The sequence below is a fragment of the Suricata suricatta genome, unplaced genomic scaffold (genome assembly GCF_006229205.1).
Source record: "Suricata suricatta isolate VVHF042 unplaced genomic scaffold, meerkat_22Aug2017_6uvM2_HiC HiC_scaffold_24, whole genome shotgun sequence".
Taxonomy (NCBI): domain Eukaryota; kingdom Metazoa; phylum Chordata; class Mammalia; order Carnivora; family Herpestidae; genus Suricata; species Suricata suricatta.
The window spans coordinates 415,214-439,276 of NW_021869325.1; the positions used below are offsets into that span (position 1 = coordinate 415,214).

General features: G+C 36.9%; 1 protein-coding gene across 2 annotated transcripts in view; it reads left to right on the top strand.

Moving 5' to 3' along the window:
• The first annotated feature begins 11,072 nt into the window (after window positions 1-11,072).
• LOC115284867 (angiopoietin-1) overlaps window positions 11,073-24,063 on the top strand; it is a 232,851-nt gene continuing 219,860 nt past the window's right edge. For both annotated transcript variants that reach the window (XM_029931332.1, XM_029931331.1), the window contains exon 1: window positions 11,073-11,419. In XM_029931332.1, the coding sequence (XP_029787192.1) occupies window positions 11,123-11,419 (297 nt within the window). In that variant the 5' untranslated portion in view covers window positions 11,073-11,122. The remainder of the gene's footprint in view (window positions 11,420-24,063) is intronic.

The following is a 24,063-nucleotide window of genomic DNA, read 5'->3' on the forward strand; positions in this document are numbered from 1 at the left end:
ACGGTATTATGCCACCTCTACTACTACCAGGTCCAAAACATTTCATCAGTCTGAAAGGAGACCCCGTGCTCATTAAGCAGTGACTCCCTACCTGTCCTTACCTGCAGCCCTGGAAAAACCAGTAATCTCCTTAGATGCTCTACTGTGGATTTACCTATTTTGGGTATTTCATATAAATGTAATCACAATATGTGACGTTTTGTTCTGACATTTTTCATGTAGCATAATGTTTTGGAGGTTCATCCATGTTGTCATATGTATCAGTATTTCATTCCTTTTTGTGGAATTTATATTAATATAAACTTATAATTTATATTAATACAAAAATATAATATTGCAAGGATGTATATTTTGATATAAGAAAGTAGTTATTCCTGGTTTTCTTATGGAAGATATAGAATCTAAGCAGGCTGTATAATCATAGGATACAACCAGTAATTCTAAACCCTCTGTGATTATTTAGGAAGAATTTCTTCTCACTGCTGATTTCCCAAATATTCCTTCATCCCAGATGAAAAATCCAATATTGGAGCAGTTAGAGATAAGAATATAGGCATTGACTGCTTATTTTGGGAGGGACAAATAAGAATGCTTTGTGGGAACAGAGACAAAATGTCATCAGAGCAGCAGTTGTAAATTATTAGACAAGGGTCAACATTGTGATCAAGAGTGAACAAGACATAAATATTTTATTCCTTAAAGATTGTAAAAATAGAAATTTAGGAGATAAATTACTTCAAGGACAGCAACACAATATGAACCATGGAGGTACTTAATCTCTTGGTTCTGGTTTATTTAATCTGTGGTCATCTTTGTATCCTCAAATTCATCAGAAATTAAATATATAGCACTTTATAGGCACCAAGGTCATTGTTTTATAATTCTAGAATTAAAGAACCCTCCAGAAATGTTTTTAGGCATATCTAAGTAAGTTTACTATTTATTTCTCTGTCTAGAAACAATTCAGCTCTCTCCATATTTTTTCTTGGTTAAGTCTTTCCATCAAGCCATTGGTTCTCACCATGGCTATATACTTTAGAACCATGTGTTACATTAAAAAAATTAAAAAGAATATTTTTAGTGTTATTTGAGAGAGAGCACAAGTTGGGGAGGAGCAGAGAGTGAGTGAGACACAGAACCTGAAGCAGGTTTCAGGCTCTGAGCTGTCAGCACAAAGCCTGACATGGGGTTCGAACTCAAAAACTGTGAGATCATGACCTGAGCCGAAGTTGGACACTTGTGCCCCCCATCTGATGGTCCTTGTCTATGCTACACCCCAGATCAGGTGAATCAGAATCTTTAGGAACAAGCCCAAGCATCTTATTTGTGTAAAGTTCTCAAGTGATCCTAAGGTTCTGCTAGGGTAAGGAATTAAAGAATTAAACCAGTGGATGAGCACCAGCCTTACCTGTGAAGCTTGTTAAAAAGAAGCTGTGTCCCATACTCCAGTTTCTGATTCAATAGTTGTAGGTGGGACCTGGGATTTTTGCATCGTGAACAAGACCCCTGGTGAAGCTGTTGCTGCCAGCCCAGATTCCAACTTTGAGGACAACAAATTAATCTTATCCTTTTTACTCAGTGAAGATAAGAATACAACTGGCTAAGATCCTCCATAAGTATCTTGTAGATGATTTTTTCCCTCCACTTATTTTAGATAATTTTTTTTAGTGTTAAGATGATTGGGCCCTAAAGTAAGATGGCCTGTTTAAAATGCCACTCTTCTGTGTAATCAGGGCCAAGTTTCTAATTTATAAAGGTTTAGTTTCTTCATCATCACAGATATGCTTGATTTGAGGGTTAAATTTGATAATGTATGTAAAGTGATTGACTCACAGTAAATATAATCGTCAACTTTTACCAATAGTTTTCATTTTCAACTATTACAACTTTCCTATGGGTAATTGGTTATAAAGTTCTGGGCTGCTTCTTCTGGTAAAGCAAATAGGGAAATGTATGCTAAAAATTAGGAAGATAATTCTGGGAAATCCAAATGAGCAGATGCCCTCAAAGGACTTACAGAAGGCTTGTGTGTGTGTATGTGTGTGTGTGTGTGTGTGTGTATATATATATATATATATATATATATACACACATATATATAAATATGTAACATATATATAATTATATATATGTTATATATAACACACATATATTGTATTATATAATATATATATATAATTATTAAAAGCTTTACCTCGGGAACCAGAAAACCCTAGGATTAAGTCCTGATTGAAGTTTCTGAGTTTGTTATTTCCTCTATAAAATGATGGTAATAAAGGTCCTACATATTGACTTTTTGTGATTGTTAACAGAGCAGATAATACAGGTACAATGATTAGCACAGTGCTGGACATATCATAGGTACTCAAATGTTAGCTATTATTAAACTGAGGGTAATTGATTCTTAACTGCTCCTTTAAATATTAACTCTCCTTTCCCTCTTTAGACTGATGTGTTTTTATGACTCCTTGAGGGATGTCAGGAAGGAATGTAAATTCTTCAAGGGGAATGCAACTCTTGAGGAGAAATTTGTTTACTATTTCCCCAACACTCATCCAAAAACAAGACAAAAAAGGAAGATTTACTCTTCAGACACTAAATAACCTCACTATTTTTTCCCTTGACAGAATCACGAGAAAAGCTGTTGAAATTCCTGGTCAATCATTAGTCTCAATTTCAGGTCTCCAGGTGGACATTTTTGTTAGCGGAGAGCATCACATGTAGGGCAGCTGCCAGCCCTTTGCCATGGTTTCCAGGTTGAGATATAGGGAGGCTTTCATGTGCTCCCTGGCAGTGTAAGTGCTGAAGCCTCTAATTCAAAAACTTTTTTGTATTTCTGATTTGACTGCAAAATGGGAACAATCCCCAAGCACTCTGGGCCTGATGCACACTGATCCTGAGAGACTGCAGAAGCTAAAACAGTCTTATTCTATAGAAATGTTGACAGGAGGTATTACTTCATTCATTATGCAAAGGGAGAGTACCCTGCTGTTGATAGTACTAAGTAATGTTTCCCAAAGTGTGGTACATATTCCACTGACAACATGAAATATTGGGTGGGTGGTTTATGGACATTCATTTTAATATTCTGTATTTATTTTAATATACATTAGGAAAGAGCACATGTGATTGGTTTTTCCAGATACTGTTGTTTAAGGTAAATCTAAGATACACAGAAAACTTAAAATTTGAGTCAAGGAAACTATTAGGTAAATAATAGTACAAAGGGCATGTATATACTTTTTTGATAAATACACTGAGGGAGAATGTGATACAAATTTGGGAAACATTTTGCTAAATATTCAGGCTGTTTTGTGTCTCTGGAATTTAAAATGGCCCTTCTGCATTCACAAGTAAAAGGAACAATTACCTATAGAGAATAAAATGGTTATGACAATCTTTTCCAACTATTCAGTCATTACTGGTGGTCTTCTAGCCTTTATTTGCCACAATTCTCCCTTTCAAAGATTTTTACTACCTGTAAAAGGAGGATAAAGAGGAAAGAACCGAGGCACATATTTTATGAAAAAGAAAATAAAACCTTTTCAGATTTAATGGGCACTTCATTTAAGGTTAACATTGAAAGGAGGGGCCTTTGCCTATAGCATATGACCTAAGAGCCTGGTTAAGCCATTATATTTTTACAAGTTTGATATACCACTGGACTTTATTTTCTGATTTAATTGCCAAATTCCTAATCTGATTAGAGTCCAAGGGGGAAGCACAATTAGTATTGAAGGAAAAATAGATAAAATAAGATTTCCTTTGCTTATGTACAAGTCATGCCAGGCTATGTATTTCTTATAAGATTAATAGTAGAATGTTTCAATTCTTTTTCGTTTTATCAGAGGCAAACACTTGCTACTTTATCTCCTTATCCTAGGAAACAGAATGGAGTGATATATGCCACAAGTCTAGTCATAAAAGAAGCTCTTGAAAATAAGGTCATCTAGTTGAATTGACCGGAAATGAGTCTGATAACAAGTCATAGTGATGAAGCCATAAATGGCATCCACATTGCTCCCATAGTTCCCAGGGAGTCAAATTCTCATCACACTACTCAGTGTGACTGGTTTATATGTGTGTCTGCCCTGCTAGATGTCTCTGTGGAATAGTATATTCTTACTAAATTATTTCCAGATTGTTTCATTCATTCAGCAAATATTTATTGAACACCAGTTATGTGTCAGACACTCACTGTTACAGGTGGTAAGGATGCAGCAGTGAGGAAGAAAACATTCATCCCTGCTCTCTAGGAAACTAGAACTATTGATGTGAGCAATCATTGTGAATGTGGTCACTGTCCCATATTAATCACTTAAATGTGATTTTTAAGAGGTTCAGAAGTTATTCTAAACAATGGAGAAGATGAAATGGTGGGGAATGGAGTTCGGTAAATGTAGTCATAAAGTTTAAACAAGTTTAAAAGATCATTTTGGAGCACAAGGAAAAAATTCAAATTTAGAAACAAAACCTTAACATTTAGAGCACTTGATATGCTCTCGACATGTGTTCAGTACTTTATATCCATTATTATATTGAATCTTCACATTCCCCTTAAAAAGTGATATTGTATTATTATCTTCATTTTAGGGTCAAGGAAACTAAGAATAATTAAATGTCTTATCCAGTGTGATTCAATTTTGTTTAATAGTATAAACAGGAAATAAGCAAAAACAAAAAGCAATTTGCCTCCCACCTTAACTGCTGCAGAACAGTTCATCCAACCTCTGATGAGCAGTGGTTGTCACAACTCCCAAATCACAAACAGAATGGCAGAATCACAGAGAGTCTTAAATCTTCCAGTCATTGCTCAATGTACGTCATTTATGAGCTTTGGCTTCAAGGATTAGCCACCACCCAGGTGCTGTTGGGTACATGATTCATCGCATGGTGATTCCAGCCATTCATTTTCAGTCATGTTCTTTTTGAGTTTCTGAGAAGATGTAAAATATGTGTTCTATCTGAAGTTGTAAAAGTTGAGATAGAGAGACGTTTGCATTTTTTTTCTCATCCAGGAATCAAGATTTCTATAGGGAAAAAGAGAAGAAAGGAGGATTTAATAAATGCAAAGTGGTTTGTATGCTTTTTCCCATAATAAAATCTCATCTCACTGGGTCTCCAATGGAAATCTTTCTCCATTCTGGTATGAGGGGAATGTTGGCATCTGTATTTCTACTTGTTACAGTCTCCAGCTGTTTGTTTTCTTTTATGACTTGGGTACTTGTAGAAGTTATCTCTCTTGTAGAATTAACAAGTAACCTCACACTGGAGGTATTTCTACAATGTTTCTTGAATGGTTCTTCAACCATAGTGGGTGGGTGACTGGGACTGTTAGGTACTGTTCTGCTGCAATTTCTGGAATTTTTTTCGAAACATATAGATTCTGAATCTCTTACATGATTCTCTAGAAAGTGGGGATTTGGAACCTAGTAAAGATGAACACATGAAAACCTCCAAGGAGGGTGATACTTCTATGTCTTCAGATCTCATCAGCAGGAATTATGAGTCACTCAGACAGTCAGCTGGATCACAAATATTTATCAGTTGCATTCTGTATGCCAGAAAAAGGGGATAGATACAGTCTAGGCTCTGGGGAGGCTCTAATCTAGTGTGAAAGACCAAAATGAAATAAATTGTTTTATTTGTGTTCACATTAACAGTCTAACCCAGATATTAGCTCCGTATATGGAGCAAGGACCAATGATTCTTCTCATTCATGCCAAAGTGAGTCACTTGCCCAAAACCCACTTATTTTACTGAGAAAGAGGGATTTTTATCTCACAGGAAACATCATCTCACTGTAAACTTCTGTCCTCAATGTATCTTCCCAAGTTTCTCATAGCCACACAGCCACTGGTTTCCTCTTTATTTTGACTCTTCTCCAAACCTGTCTAGCCCCAGTTTTTAATTTCAAGACCTTTTCTTGAGTCCCTTCTCTACTTCCTTTAAATTTTTTAAATTAAAAAAAAAATTTAACATGTATTCATTTTTGAGAGAGAGACAGAGTACAAGTGGAGGAGGGGCAGAGAGAGAGGGAGACATAGGATCCAAAGCAGGCTCCAGGCTCTGAGCTGTCAGCACAGAGCCCAATGCGGGGCTCAAAACCACAAGTGGTGAGATCATGACCTGGGCTGAAGTTAGACACTCAACCGACTGAGCCACCCAGGCACCTCCCTTCTCTACTTTCTTTTGTGGAATAAATTAATTATGTCTGAGCTCTTTCCAACGTATAGGTAGCTACAGTTAAAAACTGACTTACATAGCAAGACACCCACCAAGCCAGAAATTTCTCTTATCAGAAGGCAGGGAAATATTTACATAATAATTTTTATGTTCTTTACCTACCTATGTGTCTCCACCCACTGCAGTGTCTTCCTCACCCCACCCACGGCAGTGTCTCCATCTCTTTGCAGTCTTTCCAATTTGTTTGAGTTACCGATGGATATTTCACATGTACTCATGAAGTGCCATCAGTCACCAGGTGATATCCTCCATCTTTTTGCTCTTCTGTTTTAGCCCCCTGTGGTATTTCCATCTGTTGTGGATACCTTTGATGCTTACATAGTTGAGTGAAGGGGTCTTGGCTCTGCCTCCAGGGATTGCAGCCAAGTGCTTCCTTTTAGACATAGCTGCCACTGCCATAGCCCTACTGATATTCTTGAACTCTGAAAGTGCCAGAGCAGAGCCATAAAATACGGTGCCCTTCAAATATAGGATACATTTCAAGAATATATCCATAGGATATGTGCTGAATAACGTGGTATTTAGTATACACAGGAGGAGAATGCTTTCCCACCCCTTTTGTCATCATAAAGGTCTATATGAAAGCTAGAGAGGCGTCTGATGGTGATTTTGAGAAAAATTCTATTTTATATTGTTTAATGTTATTTTAGGGTAATATATTAAACAAGCAATATGGCACAGGTCAAACCACTCAGAATTTATCCTGAGTATAACCTGAACAATCATATTAGATGTTTGTTAGTAGATGGGACAACCATATTGGTGCATCTTTGCTTAATATCAGCTCTGTTTTGGAAGATCATAACATGAATCCATGAAGGCCATGGTTAAGAGGAGGAGGAAGGAGACTCATCTTAGTTATAAATGCCATGTGGTTGCTGAGTCCCCTACATTTAAGAAATGCTTTCTCCCGGTTTCTCAATACTGAGGTATTGGTGGAGGCATTATAGCTCAGTGGGATATGATGTGGGCCCTGGATATATGGATTGAGGATCAAATTCTTGCTCTACCACATAAGTGAACATAGATCTTGGGTAATTAATATCTATGTGCCACAATCTTTCTCATCTGCAAGATGGAAATAATAATACATAATTAGGGGGCTGCTGTAATTGTTAAATGAGGAAATTAATTTGTTATGGATTAAAAAAATGTTATGCATTATTATTGTACCATGTTATTATATCTAACTCATTCTTTAGAATGTTTGGCTCCATCCAGATTCTAGGCAAACTCATCCCCCAAAAATGCAACAGATGTACCCAGTTATGTAGCAGTCAGATACTAAGTAATTGAATTAGCTCATTTAGTCATTCATTTGTTCTTTCATTCCTTCAACCGGAGTGCACAGCAAGTGCTGGGAAATCAGTGATGAAAGAGGAGATTACTTTATGAGCTCACAGCTAGAGGGGGGGATAAACCAAAAAGGCAATAATTAGAAAGCAGTGTGAAAAGTACCATTATGGAGATATGAAAAGAAGGTTATTGAAACACATCAGAAAGAATCCCTTATTGAGCCTGGAGAAATTAAGAACGCTTCACAAAAGAAGTAACAGTGACTAGTTGTTAGGACAGATTTAGGGACATCAGGTTTCCATATAAATGGTGTTCCCTATCCCACTGGAAATTTCTGGATGAGGCTAATGTTTACTAGGACTATTATAGATAAGAGATCAGAAATTTAAAGCATAAACCTCTTTATTCCAGAGCTCTAATAATGCAAATAAAATACAAGGATACAAAGTTTTCAAGATCAAGCTACCTCAGTATTCAATTGAATGCAATTTAGTTTTTTAGAACATTTTTAAACCTTTTTGGAGGTGTGGCCAAGAATTTTTTTAAAAATATGGCTTATTTTTCATATTACTTCTTAAATTCTGAAGTCTCCTAAATGACTGAATAGTCAGCATCAGCAACCCACAATACTGATGTCGGGTGGGCTCGGGTCCTTGGAAGCATCTCATGAGGATTCCCAAAGGCACGCAGTGTCTCCCCAGCTGACGCCCCGAAGCATAGGAGTTCGTTGTACGCGTCCTGGTGTTTTCCAGCTCATTGGAATGTATCTTGAGACGTTTTCCCCCCAGATTGACATTGGTACTTTCAGTGTCATGTGTTTTTGTTTGTTTCGTTTGTTTGTTTGTATGTTTTTCTGGAAAAGAAATCAATTTTTCTTACCATCTCTCTGTCTCCTCCCCTTTTTGAATACTTGCATTTCAAGTTTCCCTTTCCTGGTTGTCTACTTTTCCCTCAGGAAATTGTGCATTCCTTCGTTACACTTGTTCAGATTGGAAAAGTTTATATGAACAAGCATGTGTAGATTCACAAAAACTTAAACACACACACACACACACACCACATGGAAAAACAGATTTTTAAGTCTTGGGTGTTAAAAAACACAGGACCACTTTAATAGAAACCTCACTTCTCTTGTATCTTCTGCTGGTTTTCAGCTGTATTTAGTTCTTAGTGAATCACTTAAGGTGTTGGTTTTGGACTCTCTTTTTTCCAGGAATAATTTTCAAACCAAGCAATGTTGGAAAATGGTTTTAGACAATCGTGCTTTGCCAGTTTACTTTGTCCTTGTGGGCCTTTAAAAACTGTACTGCACAGGTTACCCGTCACTCCTGTTTGTCTTTGGGTACAGGAGAAGGATTAAATCACTTTGGTGCTATAAACTGGTTTTTAATCAGTGTTTCACTGCTTGGTACCATCACTTAGTCTGCTTTAGGGCTGTGAATCAGTGCAGCTGGAGCCCTTTGGAAGCCTTTTGGTTGGCTTGGAGATTAGAACGATAGGCTTGGAACTGGTTTGCCAGATTTGATATACTGGCACCATCCCTAACTAGCTATGTGAGTTGTGACTGATTCGCTTTTCTGTGACTCAGTTTTCATGTCAATAAAATGGGATTAAACTTAATATCCATATTTTCAGGTTACTTGGGATAATTAAATGAGATCTTATATAAGGAGTGCTTAATACCAACCTGGAAAACATTAAGCTCTTAATGAATGTCATTATTATTATTGAGCATGAGTACGTATCAGCCAACAAGGAGACATGCAACATCAGGAAGAAGCTGCAAAGGCAGTTCAAGGGCTCTATTGCTGTATTTGGTATTATTTGATTCCATTACTATCAGATCACAAATTTATTATTTGCTATGAGAAAGACTGATAAATCTCAGCAGGATAATTTTCTCCTACGTAAATCACATTTTTTTCCTGGGATTTGTTTTGCCCTCTCCTCTAACTTTTCCCTACACACCAATCTCTTATCTTATTGCCCTTTACCCACTGACCTGTACCTTGAGGACACAAGAATCAACATCAGTGGCTTCTGTTTTTATACCATAACAGCAGTTGAGAAGCTCCATTCCTGAAAATCCCTCCCAGTTCTTGATGAAAGCCCCTGCTTATAATTCATGTTTTCTGCACATACTTAATAAAGATCTCAGTGCCATAACCTTAATTCTATAATTATACCCTGTTCTTTATGTTTTACTGATCCTTTTGTTCAAATGTTTACATTTGGGAAATTGCCTTCTGATAATTTTTGTTGCTTAAGAGAAACAGAGATTTCTCCCAGACAGCCCTTTGCTGGCCCACTGACACACCTGATCTATGTTTATTCTTAGCTAGTTTTTCTGTGTAGTCACAGGACACTTTATGGGGAACTTCCATACCAGTGTTAAAGATAGCCATAGCAACACCAAAGAGGTCCTTGTGAAATCTATGCTTGGGACATACCACAGGAATTAATAATTCTCTGGCCACTGTCTTAAATTGTAACCACACTGTTTTTGTGAGAAAGTTGCTCAATTTATATACACAGAGCATGCAGGGCTGCATTCTGATCAGGGGAATAGTTCCGTTTAAAATCTTTATCTCAGAAATCTAAATACTTAGATTAATCTGCTTAATATGTACGTGCTATCTATATTCCCTTGAGTGACAAGTTATGAAAAATTGTTTTGCTAATATGACCCTCCCTGATAATTTTTTTCTACAACTCCTAAAAGTCTGAGTGAATAGAATGAGAGAATACCATCTCTAAAATGTTTTTAAATCTTTTTCCCAGAGTCAAGGATAATTTTTTTAAATTAATATTTATACAGATTTATCATTCATTAACAAAAATTATTTTACTGGACATTATGTGAATTTTTCTTCTTAGAGTTCCCCAATTACATACTAATTTTAAAAACCTAGTGCTAGTTTGCTAGGTTTTAGTAGGTCAGCATGCACAGCAGAAGTGCATTAAGGTGGACTGCTCTATTTATTGATTTGCCGGGGATCTTCTAAAGGCTGGAGGCAATTGTGTGCGGAAGGGGGCGGGAGGGCCATACATGATCCAGGTCATGCGCATCTAGCCAATTTGTAAGACGATCCGCTGCTCCAAGCCATCAGCAACCCTTAGCATAGGGGCACACTCATGCATTCCTGTCAAGTCATCTTGTGAAAGGCTGCCTGCTTCCAGCTTGGCTTGGATGTGCAACCTTAATAAAACTCACTGAGGTCTGGGAGAAAATAGCAGATCTGCTGCAGATAGGGTAGGGGAAAGGGTCTAGAATATGTACACGCAGCTGACTCAGGCAGGCTCCACGCTGAATAGTCACACAGAGAGGAAACAATAAATCTCAGCTACTATGCAATAAATATCTCAAGGAAACTACCATTACAGTGAAATAAAAAAAAATAACATTTTTAGAACAAAGCTAACAAATGGCTAGTTTTCTGTGATTCTTCTTCAAAAGTTTTCTTTGAGGGGGATAAAGTCAAACAAACAAGCAGTTTTACCTAAAATAAAGACTAGTTTAAAGGTCAGAAGAAAGAAGCAAGTTTTGCGAGAAGCACAGAAGGAGAGAGCTGGCAGTACAATGACAGTTTTCCTTTCCTTTGCTTTCCTCGCTGCCATTCTGACTCACATAGGGTGCAGCAACCAGCGCCGAGGTCCAGAAAACGGTGGGAGAAGATATAACCGGATTCAACATGGGCAGTGTGCCTACACTTTCATTCTTCCAGAACACGACGGGAATTGTCGTGAGAGTGCGACAGACCAGTACAGCACAAACGCTCTGCAGAGAGATGCTCCACACGTGGAACCGGATTTCTCTTCCCAGAAACTTCAACATCTGGAGCATGTGATGGAAAATTATACTCAGTGGCTGCAAAAAGTAAGTGATTGCTTTCAGTTTCTAATTGCACAGAGCCTTTTCCGTTCTGCAGTGCAGCTAACTTAGAGTTCCTTAGGGGGCATTTGCGTGTTTACCTTTTGCTCCGGGGTGGGTGGGGGGAGGGAGGCAGTGTTTGCAAATGCAAGCCGGCTGGCTCCCAGTGACTTCATGGGTGAGCCAAGGTTTTTAGGCTAGTTGTGCAAGCCTATGAAGGTCTGGTGGCAACCCATTTATGTGCCTAGCAATGGCACATTTTATTACGTTTCTGGTTTCCTCTTATTTAAAATTTAGCTTGGTTTTTCTGACTGTCAAAGTCCAACTTGGGGAGAAAAAAAAGCCTGTGTGTCTTGAGAAAGTTGGTGAAAAAAGAAAACAATAATGGCAATACTAATTTAGAATCAAATCGATTTCACGCCGGGAAATTTTGTGCAGCTAGGGTGAGGAATAATCACCAAACACTTATTTTTCTCAACTTTAGTAAAGTTAATGTGAAATGAGAGTAAGTATAAGGTATGATATATGGGCGGAGAAATTGTGCAAGTATATATAAAGGCAACTTAATTTTAGCAAAGAGTAGAATAGTAGAGGACAGATTTATGTTATATATTTTTTCCATCCCTGTGAAAAAAAATCCTGAAGGTAAATTTTAATGTGAACTTCTCAGGAAGAGGTGTTTACCCAGTGGGAAAGGAGAGATTGAGCTGGTGGTCGTTGTTTCCAGAGGGCGCACCTGCAGACTGGAGCTGAACACGTGTAGGCTTTGCTACAGTCCTGAAATACCTCTTCTCTCAGGACATTCTAGTAACCACAGTGCAGCCAAGTGTCCAGATGAATGTTAATATTGAATATGTGGTTAATCCCAATTTATAAAAACCAAAATGCACATTTCATTCAATTTTTCTCTATAAACCATTTAAAAGTTTTTGTTGAAAATATGTCTATTAAAACATGACCATACTTTTCTGCAGCTCCTTCTTTCTTTGCTCTCTGTTTAATTGTGTAACAGGTAGACAGCAGATTACAAGTGTAGACAACTGTGTCAGATAGAAGGGTGGCAATGTCACATTTGTGATAATTCTTTTCTCCTGGAGATCTTTGCTAAAAATTCATTTGGTGCACATAGGTAGGAACATAGCCAGTCCAGTCTTCTTTAAATTCGTATTTTAACAGAGCAAACACTTTAAGAAGATAGACAAAGGGCAAATGCTCTGTTTTTCCTCCCTGAGTTGTCACGCTTACTTGGAGCACTGCCTGCTTAATCATGCAAGTAATAGTTATTCTACTTTTGTCCACTAGGGACTGAACTAGGATCACTGATACTTTATTTGACAAGTTAACTGAAACTTGGTAGTTTCAGAGTTTCCAAAACTTGGTAGTTTCAGAGTTTCCAAACCTAGAACTGTAGTTAATCTTTTTATCGTAGATTACAGGTGAAAAAGATCAATAGGGGCAGAAGAATAGAAAGCAAACAAAATTCTGCAGCCTTTGGATAATTGAAATTTAAATTTCAAGCACTAATTAAAGCAGTAGTTTGTAACAGGATATCTGTTTTTTCTTTGGCAAAATATATTTTAATAGTAAATTAATTTGGTTAAATTGCTTATTACCATTCTCATTATACCACCTACATAGTTTTATAATGAGAATTCAGTCATTATAATTAGTCTGAATACTTTGAAGGGGCTGGGAAGGAAATTTAGTCCCAAATTGTCCCTTGAATGTAACTTGAATGTTATTCTACCAAAATGTAATATTTTGTTTATGTGAACCATAGAGTCATAATGGTGATTCAGACATAGTAATGCATATTTTTTTGTTGCTATGCAGTGATTCAGCAGCAATAGGATAAATACATGATTCTGTTGGGCTTATGTCATGCACATGTTTCATATGTTAATTTATTGTGTGAAATAAATTTGATTTTTGTTTGCATTGTTCTTGGTCAGTGATTATAGCATAGTTTTCAGATTATGGCCAAGCATAACTATGCAAATATTCTTTGGTTACATTGACCCTTGCGAACCTGAATTGAGCTGATTATATGCTGAAAATGTCCCTGTTGGTATGAGTCAGAGCCTTTGGCTTGACTATTGTCTGTTTAAATTTGCATATCTTTTGTCATCGTTAATGCGATTGGTAGGAGGATCAAGAAACCAAATAAATTCTTTCAGCAAAGAACTTGTTAAAAAGCTCTCTCAAGTTTCCCTTAATTAGAGGATTTTTTTAACTTCAGGTTCTAAATTTCTTGTAATGTATTTTTTTTGATAATTCAAATGGAAATCTTTTTACTGTAACTATTTAGTATGCTTAATACTGCAAGTTGTACTACTTCTATTTTGATTCCCAATAGATGTGTTAGGATAAAAAGCAATGCACTGTAGAAACTGAGGTTATCAGTGTAAATGCAATTAAATCATCCATTCAGCAAAATAATTAATCAAAGCATGGTGATTATTATGCAGCTCATGGCATCACTACCAGGAAAGTTTTTGATGTAGGATGTGTGTTCCAAATGCTAGATGCAGACAGATGATAATTTATGTTAATCTGATACCTTCCATGAAGTTTGGTAAACTGGATTCTTTTACAAATAGTCTTCACGTGACATTAGCCCTTACTTACATCTTACATCTCATTTCTCAACTTTTCTGGTCTTGCAACTGAACAAGATGAGAAGTTAGGTATGTGAGGGGGCAAATGATGTGTGTCAGTCATCATAAGTGTTAGAACTGTTTCGGTACTTGTGTCTTGGTATAATGGGTGTCATTCAAGGAGATCAACGTTACGTAGTAACCTGTCAGTTAACACCACTTGTGAGTTAGGTTGCTAGCATTATTCTTGCTTGTCAGATGGGGAAGAATGATATAAATCATATGCTCAAAAAGGACTGTTTAGTCAGGTAAAACACTTGGGCTGTGTGTCTAGATCCTGTTCTCTTCAATTGTATATTTCTCTTCAGAATTATCAGCATACCATACCAAGTACCTGAGATGACCACGTCTTGGGATAGTAACAATAAGTACAAATGGCCTTGTGTCTTTGCCACTCTTATTTGACTTATTTCTACCTTTCTTTGACAGAAATGTCTAATCTTTGATGTCACTATATCCTGTGCTTCTTGAATTATTATTTTCTTTCGCCTCTATCCCAAAGGTTCACAAATATGTATATGTATATGTCTTTTGCCTTTCCCAAATGATTCCTTTTGTTGTTGTTGAAAGTATAAATTGAGTAAAAAACATGCCTTATAACAGAGAACAAGGGTCTAGGTACTGTAAATATTTCATGCTAGGTAAAATTGATGAATTGATGTTTATTAGTAGAAAAACTAGCTATGAATTGCCATCCAAAATATTTTAGTAAATGAGAAAGTTTTACTGGAACATTTGGCTAAGTATTTCTATTGACAGCAATTTTTGACTAATAACATCCTCTACTTATATTTTTTATTTCTTTTGGATGTACACTTTACCTCCCTAAATAGATTGTCATTTAGTTGTCATTTGGGCAAGCACATTTAGGCATCCTACAATTACTTTTGTCTTGATATTAACCAAAACTATATTGAGTCTAGAGTAGGTGGTTACTAATTACCCGAATTGTATTTAGCCAGTGATCTAGGATCTCAAAAACTTGTACATTCGCTCCATCTTGTCCACTTAATTATTCTTTAAGTCTCAGCTTTGTTACCCACTTCTTTAGGACAGGAACCTGCATTCCACTTCTCCTCCCAGTTCTCCCCTGTTTTCAGAATCCGTTCTTTGCGTGTGCCATGCTAGCACTGCACTTCTTGTCCTTTTCACTATTTGTTTGCAGGCTGTTTTCCTACTCAGAGTATGAGTCCCCTTGAGCATAGTGAATAGTTCTCTATCCATGTACTGAAGTGCTTATTGAAGGTTTGAACAATATCTCTGTTATCATAATATAAAAGTAAAGGATATCAAGTGCTCCAGTATGTGGGGCTGGAATAATGCAAATTAAGAGACCTTCTAACTGCTTTTAGATGCTAAAATTTGCTTAAATCCTTTGTGCTAGTTTACTTGAAGGTCATTTAGACCTTCCTTTGGGAGAACAAAATAATTTTGGACTTCCAGACCGGTAGGCAACAATTTACTGCATACAATAATGATATATATTTGCATATAATATGTGCACATGTGAATCTAAGTAATTGGAAATGACTTTGCATGTGTACATTGTTATGGTGGCCGGTGGATGTTCTGGATTTTATTTGCACTTGTGGGGGTGCTTCCTGAATGTGTGAAATGAGCAGACAATTGACAACTATATTTTTAAAAATTTGTCACTAAAGTTGAAGAAAATATGCATATATAATTTATGCACAGAGATGGGGAAAAATGATAGTTGTCAAGAAAGTTTAAAGGAATAGTTGTCTTATAAATCCAGTTGTAGAAATGTCCCTACCAACTTCATCTGAGATCAACTCTTGGTTTTCAAGCCAAGTAGGGAGTAGTCCATGTATTAACTTTTCAGTGAATAGTTAGGTTTTATCTGTTCTTGTTGTATTTTAGAATCAAAAGATCCAAGAAGACAGAAAAAAACCTTTCTGGGCCCTAGAAGTTGGGCAGTTGGAGCTATATAGTCTTTTGGATTTCTCTGTAGGAAGAAGCAAGCCTCTCTTCAAACTGTCTGCATTGGCAGATTGCAGGTGTTTTGGACTAGGGCAAGTAGGTCCTTCCCTAAGGGTGATTGCATCTCTCCTTTAACCTTGACCATGCCATGTCACAGAAGCCTTTTTTAAGTAGCACCAATCTCATAGGTAATTATTGGTTCAGTGTGATCTGAAATGAATATGAATGTGTCATTCTCTTCCTTAAAATTTTCCCACAGTTTTTCATTATGTAAGACTAAAATGCAAATTCCTTACATTGAGGCTGTGTATGATTCATCATTTACCACCTTTCCCTTATTCCAGTTACTCAAATGACATTAGTTTTCTTGTTATTTCTCTAACAGACCAGTTTATTTCTGTCTCAGGGACTCTACATGCTATTTACTTACCTAGGAAAATTCTTCCTCCATGTCTTGGCATGAATGGCTTGCTCTTTTTATTCAGGTCTTTGCTCAGAAGTCATCTTGGAAAGTCTTTTCTGAGCACTATTACCTACCATCTTCCTGAATTCTGCTAAGTGACTTTTTGTCATATAATACTGTATTATTTCTTTGTGGCACAATGTGACCTCGTATTGCTTATTATTTGTCACGTTATTTATTTTTTCTCCCTTTACCTGGAATGTAAATGCCAGTAGAGGTCCTTGTCTGTATTGTTCTTTATAGTATACCTATATACACGACACATAGTAGACCATCAATAAATATTTGCAAAATGTATTCTCCCAGACTTTACACTCTGTGAAGTAGAGACTGTGCCTGTCTTGTTCACTAGTTTTTATTTATTATTTTGTCTGTTATTTTCTATAGCAGATCTACTTTTCTAGGACAATATCTGAAACACAGTTGGAAAGAATACTTTTTTTTTAATGAATAGAGAAATGAATGAATTCCATGAGTAGATTTTGGCTCTAAAAATATATGTATGAAAATGAGATACTCAACCATATTCCCTGTGATACTCATCTAACTATGTACTAGGAGAAATTTTAATCTTTTGAGTTTCCATCGTTTATATCAAGGATTAGCACACTATGGCCCTTGAGCCAAATCCTTAATGCCACCTGTGGTTGTAAATAAAGTTTTATTGAAAATATTATATATTTCAATAAAATATATTCAATATTCAATATATTTCAATCCACGCATTTGTCAATAAAGTTTTATTGAAACCAAGCCACACCCATTTCCTTATGTATTGAATATGGCTGCTTTCTTCCTACAAAGGCAGAGTTGAGGGGTTGCTACAGAGACCACAGATCCTAAAATTTAATACCCAGCCCTTTACAGAAAGTTTTTGGACCCCTGTCCTATATCACAAAAGGAATATGGTATTAATATTAGGGCTATTGCAAGGTAAATTGTGAAGTTTGTTGTGTGGGAAAAAGATTGCCCTCCAGGAGGTCAAGTAATCTTTAGGTCCATGCCAGTTGGCAGAGAGCCTGAGTAAGCCATGTCTTGGCTTGGTATCGGGGACATGCTGTGAGGTGACATTTTAGAGGAGTTACAGGCAAGGAAATTTTATGTCTTTCCTTTCCTCTGCTCATCATTATGTGGAAAGAGAAATATTCCAAAAGCAAATACATGTTAGAAAAGAAAATGCACCTAAATAACAATGCAGGTCACCAGCCTCTGGGTTTACAAGGCCTTGGTGCCAGGATTCTTTGCATTATGTACTTGTTTAAGCCTATTGGTTGTGGCATCAACAAGAATGTTGACAAAACATCAGAAGCATTCTGTTTTCGTAGCACTGGGGCTTCAGCTCAGCCTTTTATGTTCAATTTATTTAGAAACCTCTGCTCCATCATTTGTTTTAGATATAAGCATTACAAGTATTCCCGTTTGTGTAGATGTTGGGAAGGGAGGAGCAACAAGTGGTTATTCAGGCACAATTTGCGAAGGTTTCTCAGCCCTGAGCCTATAATTTGCCACTTGAGGAGGTAATTGTTTTCATTCTGCTTTGGCCTTGTCCGCAGTGTAGAGAGCATCCTTTTCCTGAGCCTTGTCTTCTTTTCTTTTTTTAATACCATTTGCTTAGATGCACAACCCTAATTACATTCTGAGTCATCCTCGCCTTTTGTTCCAATACAAGATTATCGTTTGCTGTGAAGTTGGGAAGTTCCAAACCCCCTTTGGTTCTAGCCCCATGGTCAGAGAAGGGAGGGCCTCTTAGTGTTTAAATCTCTTTACAAAGTGTACAAAAGATATGCCCCCTCCCTTATCAAAGAGGTTTCTAAAGAATGAGGCACTCCATGGATTATCTTTTCTTTATATTTTGAGACTCTGTACCTAAACACTTTTCTCTAATTCTTACACAGAAATATCAGAAGTAAGAGGTTTTTGAGTTTGTTTGATCTTAGTTGCCTAGCCAAATGATCTGATTTCTTTCTTCAAACATATGAAAAGGTAACATTTAACAGAGAAAATGGTATAAAACATAGAGCCCAGCACAACCCTACTGGTAGATAATAATTTAATCAATAACATATTTGGACATTTGCCTATTTACTGATAAGTGCTGGAGAATATAGAGTATAACAGATATAATACATGTTACTTGTATATACATGCTACATGACTACAGGTTACTTATTACAGGTCTCCATTGGCATGTAGTTTTTCAGTCTGTATTGAATTATTGAAAGAGCATGCAAATTAGCATAAGTATCAAGCTATACCTAAACTAAATCAGTAGCTGAAATATTAGTAATATGCAAATAGAGCCACCAAACTCGCTGGTGTCAGATTGTTAAGCTTACTGTATATTTCTGTGGAATTGCTGATGATAATTTTGAAAGATGGTCTGTTTGAAAATTTAGTTACATGTATAGTTTAACTCATTAGGATCATGTAAGCTGAATGAGTTGAATCATAGTACTAGACCCTAAAGATTATTAGAGGGTTTCCATTCTCAGAGAATTAATACATATTTTAAAACTCCAAAGTGATGGACATTTAGGAAAGAGCCTAAATGTCCATCACCTGATGAATGGATCAAGAAGATGTGGTATATATACACAATAGAGTATTACATGGCAATGAGAAAGAATGAAATCTGGCCATTCGTAGCAAAGTGGATGGACCTCGAGGGTGTCATGCTAAGCGAAGTAAGTCAGGCAGAGAAGGACAGATACCATATGTTTGCACTCATAGGTCTAACAGGAGAACAGGAGAAACCTAATGGAGGACCAGGGGGAGGGGAAGAGGGAAAGAGATTTGGGGAGAGAGAGGGAGGCAAAACTTGAGAGACTATTGAATGCTGAAAATGAACTGAGAGTTGAAGGGGAAGGGGGAGGGGGGAAAAGAGGTGGTGGTGATGGTGGAGGGCACTTGTGGGGAAGAGCACTGGGTGTTGTATGGAAACCAATTTGACAATAAACTATTAAAAAAAAAAACTCCAAAGTGCATTTCACTTCTAAACCTTTAGAGATTATACCAAGGTTTTGTAAAATATTTTAACACTCTTCTTGTCTTCACGGTTAATGTATAATTGACTGGATAAAAATCCAGTGGATATTTACTTTGGCTGAAGATGTGCTATACCCGACAGACATTGCATCTACCTTTCTCAATTGCACAGATATAAGATGTGAGAATTATATCCTTATTACTAAATCACCAATTTTCTTTTTTTCAGTTTTACTCAGCTTTTAAATAATAAGAACAGGGCTATAAAAAGCAGTAGTTTTAAATATTTATTGAATAAGTGAATACCTTATTGACTAAATGGAATACTTATGACTTTAAAATGTGAATAATAGTGAAGGTTTAATATTTTTGAACAAATTAACTGATGAATTCTAAATATTTTGTAGCAATGGAATCCAAGCAAATTATTAGGTAGAATCTTCATATGTAATCTAGATGCAAATAGAAAGGCGAGAAGAGAACCAGAGTGAGATCCTGCCAGAACCTTCTTCCTCAGCTCCTCCCCCAGAGGCATTCGTCAGGGGGCCCTATATGTTCAAAGGAATATAGTTTCAGAATGGCTGCCAATAAAACTTTCAAATAATCAAATATTAGCAAGGTAAATAAAGCTGCCCACACCAATCTACCGGTAGACAGGAAGAAACATAATGCTTGATAGTTTGAATCTTTTTTTGGCAAGTTAGTGTAAGAATGTCCAAATCTGCCATATACAAAGCCAGTTTAATATTATTAATGTGGGGTTGTCCAGGTGGCTCATTCACTTTAGTGTCTGGCTCTTCATTTTAGCTCAGGTCACCATCTCACAGTCAGTAGGATAGAGCCCTGTGTATGGGTCTGTGCTGGTAGCGTGGAGTCAGCTTGGGATTCTCTCTCTCCTTCTCTCTCTGCCCATCCCATTCTCTCTCTCTCTCTCAAAATAAATAAATAAACATTTTAAAAAGGAATGTTAATATGTAAGTTAAACATACAGGTTGTTCTAGACTGAGAATGTTGAGGCCCACCCATACCTAACATGACCAGAATGTGTTCACATAACAGACGTATATTGGACAGTTAGTGGCAGATTGTATAACTTATCTATTTCTTAAGTTATCCAATTGCTTGATAGTTTATATGTTTTAAATTTAGGAACATGAATTACATTGTCAATTCCTAATATCTCAAGTTACAGTATTCACTTAGAATGGAATTCATTGTTAAAGATAGTGAAAGGAAATACGAATTTTAAGTAGGCATTTACATATTTTCAGAATTTTCAATGATTTTTTTAGGTCACTGTAGCTTATCTTTGTTTTTACTTCTAGTATATGATTGCAGGAATAGGAATCTCAGAATTTCCATTTTCTTATTCATTTGTGCTGAAATATTAATAAAATGAAAGGAAAATTATTTTGTATTGTTTAAGCTATCATGACTGCAAAGGTTAATTTTAGTTAAGACTAGATAAAACCAAACTTAAATCCACTTTCCAAATACACCTGAGCTGTACCATATCACATTGTGCTAAGAGAAGACAATCATGTGAAGGTAACACCTTTCATTCTATTAACTCTGATGAGCTTTGTCTCTTTGTTTAGGAGATGAATAATACACGGCCACTTGATATACTGAGGAGTGAGGGTTACAGAGTCAATCCTTATATGAATTTATTATTAACTTTCTTATTATGTTAGAAATGAGATTCCTAATAATTTTTTCTGGCTTTCCAATGACCTTTTTTTTTTTTTTTTTCAAACTCCTTTTCCCATTCTGTAGTGGGAGACTTCTGGGACTTAAAAACCAGAAAAGAGACGTAGTGGGGCAGTCCTTAGAGCAGGAAAGACAAAAGACCTCAAAGAAACTCATTCCTGGCCTGTCCTCTCTCTTCTCTGACATTATTTTTGGTAAAGTCCTTTGTTATACTCCTTGTACTGGTGGCAGTGGCGTGGAAGTGCAAGAAACAGGATGGGCAAGATAGAGGACAGTTGAACAAGGTTTCCAGCGACTGTCCCTTTACTGGGGGCTAGGGGCACATTGAGGGAGCATGGGACTATAGCAGTGTCCAGAGGACTGCTCTGCAAGAGTTGGTAGTGGGATTCACAATACAGGCAGAAGGCATGGAACTACACACCTGCTGTTTACAAAGGACAGGCCGCCGTTCCCAGTCATCTAACCAAACACACATAAGGTAGTGTGCTCGGTACTGGGAGACAGAATCCACTACTGCCCCTCTTGTTGAGAAGTCTCAACCCACTGAAATAGATACTAAACGCAGTGTTAGTGGCCACTGTTTTCTATGTCAAAGAGAGAGATACACAGTGATGAAGTGTGTTGTACCTAAAGCCAGATTACCTGGATTTGAATCTTGACCGCACCACTTCCTTGTTGTGTGGCCTTGGGCAAGTTTCTTAACTTCTTTATGCCTCACTTGTATTACTAGTAAAATTGAGGTAATAATAGTACCTACATTATAGGCTGATTGCTAAGAGTAAAGTTAATTCACATAAATTACTTTGTGTAAGTTCTTTCACATGGTAAATGTTAAGTAAATATTAGTTATTCCTTGGGGGGCGTTCTAGGTTATAGTAATAGTTAAATGTTGAGCCCTTTACCAGCTGCGAAGCCATTTGGAAGCACTTTACATGTATTAATCTATTGAATTCCTTCAAAGTCCATGTGAGGGAGATAGTATTATAGTTTTCCCACATAGTAAATTAGCAAGTTGAGGCACAGAGAGGGGAAATAACTTGTCCAGGTTTACTTGGTGGCTAAGTGGTAGGGCCGGCATCTAATTCCAGGCAGTTGGCTCCATGACCTGTGATCTTAACCAACTATGGGATTAGCTGTAGCAACTTTTGCCATGTTTCTTCTTGTCAATCTTCAAACCTTAAGTCTATTAATTTTTTCCCTTAGTACTCTTTGCACCTAAACCCTTAATACTTTCATTCAAAGTGTGTTGGCCCCTTTCTCGGGAGCTGTTTCAGTCATTTGTCCATATCCTAACTCTAAAGCTCCATGGTTAAATTGACTGTGACACATAGGTTATACTGCTGATTGAAGCACAATAGCCCGATTCTCTCTGGCCTCCCCCAGGTCTGTTAGCAGACCAGGAACCCCACGTCTGAAGTCCCTTCTGCCTATCTCCTTAGAAGCACCGTCTCTTGAAGTTACAGAGCTTAATTGAATCTGACTATTTATCTAAAAACTTTTAAAACACAAAGAAGGGCTTACAATGGCTTTACATGGGGTGAAGCTATCTATTCTAAATATCTTCTGTTCCATTTAATGACCTCCCTCTTAGATTCATCTGTGGGCAATCCTCCTTGGAAAAGCAAAGGCACATCCTGGAACTTAAAATATTATTTGCATGCACTTTTTTTTTTAGTGGATCATTCAAGAGAGTTGTAAAAATGAGAAGAAAAGCCTTGTTTTCTGAGGCAGTGACCTTTTACTCACTTCCTATTTTATTTATCACTGTCCCTATTAATTAAAATATTTCTGGTATTTTGGTCCAAGGCCAAAACACTGCTACTTGCAGAGAGTTGTGATGGTTCTTTCTCTCTCTCTCTCTTTTTTTTTTCCCCTAATCTTGGTGGCCTGATCACTCAGATGCTTGGGCTTTGAGAGTTGTCGATTTTATAGCCGATAACTACCAACCACATGAGGTAGAACAACTCCAGACTAACTCCCTCCCTTCTGTGCATTCTTTTTCAAGCAGTCCTAAAGAAGAGAGCGGACAAGACAGGATGGGGTCAGAATAGAATTCAAGCTTGCTTTTCATCCACGCTTGCATAATAGAGAAGATTAAAACACATTACAAAGAAAAAAAAATCCAATATGTATCTATTTGCTTGACCTGAGTTCTCCACGGAACGTTGATGGTCAGCTGTGTGTGGCACATGCGTGTTGTAGGCGCTCCATCGATACTGGTAGGGTAAGTACGTGAAGAAACACGTGCTGGGGTGCTCAGATGGCTTACGGGCAACTTTTGGTCAGTGAAGTGATCTGAAAGATCAGTGTTCATGTTGAATAACAAGGACCCTTTTCCAATTTGCAGGAAACTATTAAGTGAAGGAGTATAACTTTTTTAATTTTAAGGGTTTCTTTTTTGATCCCCTCCATAGTTTTAATACTTCATCTACCATGTCTGATACTTTTCATATCCTCTCAAGAGTTAGCTGACAAGAAAAAGAAAAGGAAAGAAAAAAATGTTAGCTGACAAAATAACAAATACTTATTAATAGAAACTGGACTTGAGCTCCTATATGTATTGGCATAGTTTGTACTTTAGGTGGACACATGATTATGATGCAATTTATCTCATCCATTTAGCATAATCCCATTTCTTGCCAATGAAATTCTATTTCTTGTGAATGGAATATATCAATTTATCTGCAAAGAGGGCAGTGGATGTCAGATATTTTGTCCACAAAGCAAGTATGAAAATGGCATTCTAGTTTAAGACAAGTATTTGGTAACAATTAGGGTATTAATAAATCCACCTTCATTAAGCAATATCATCATCCAAACAGATAAGCACATTTTTATAAATAGTAGGTATTGTATCAGTTTTATAGATAAACTAAGGCTCGATGAAATCAATT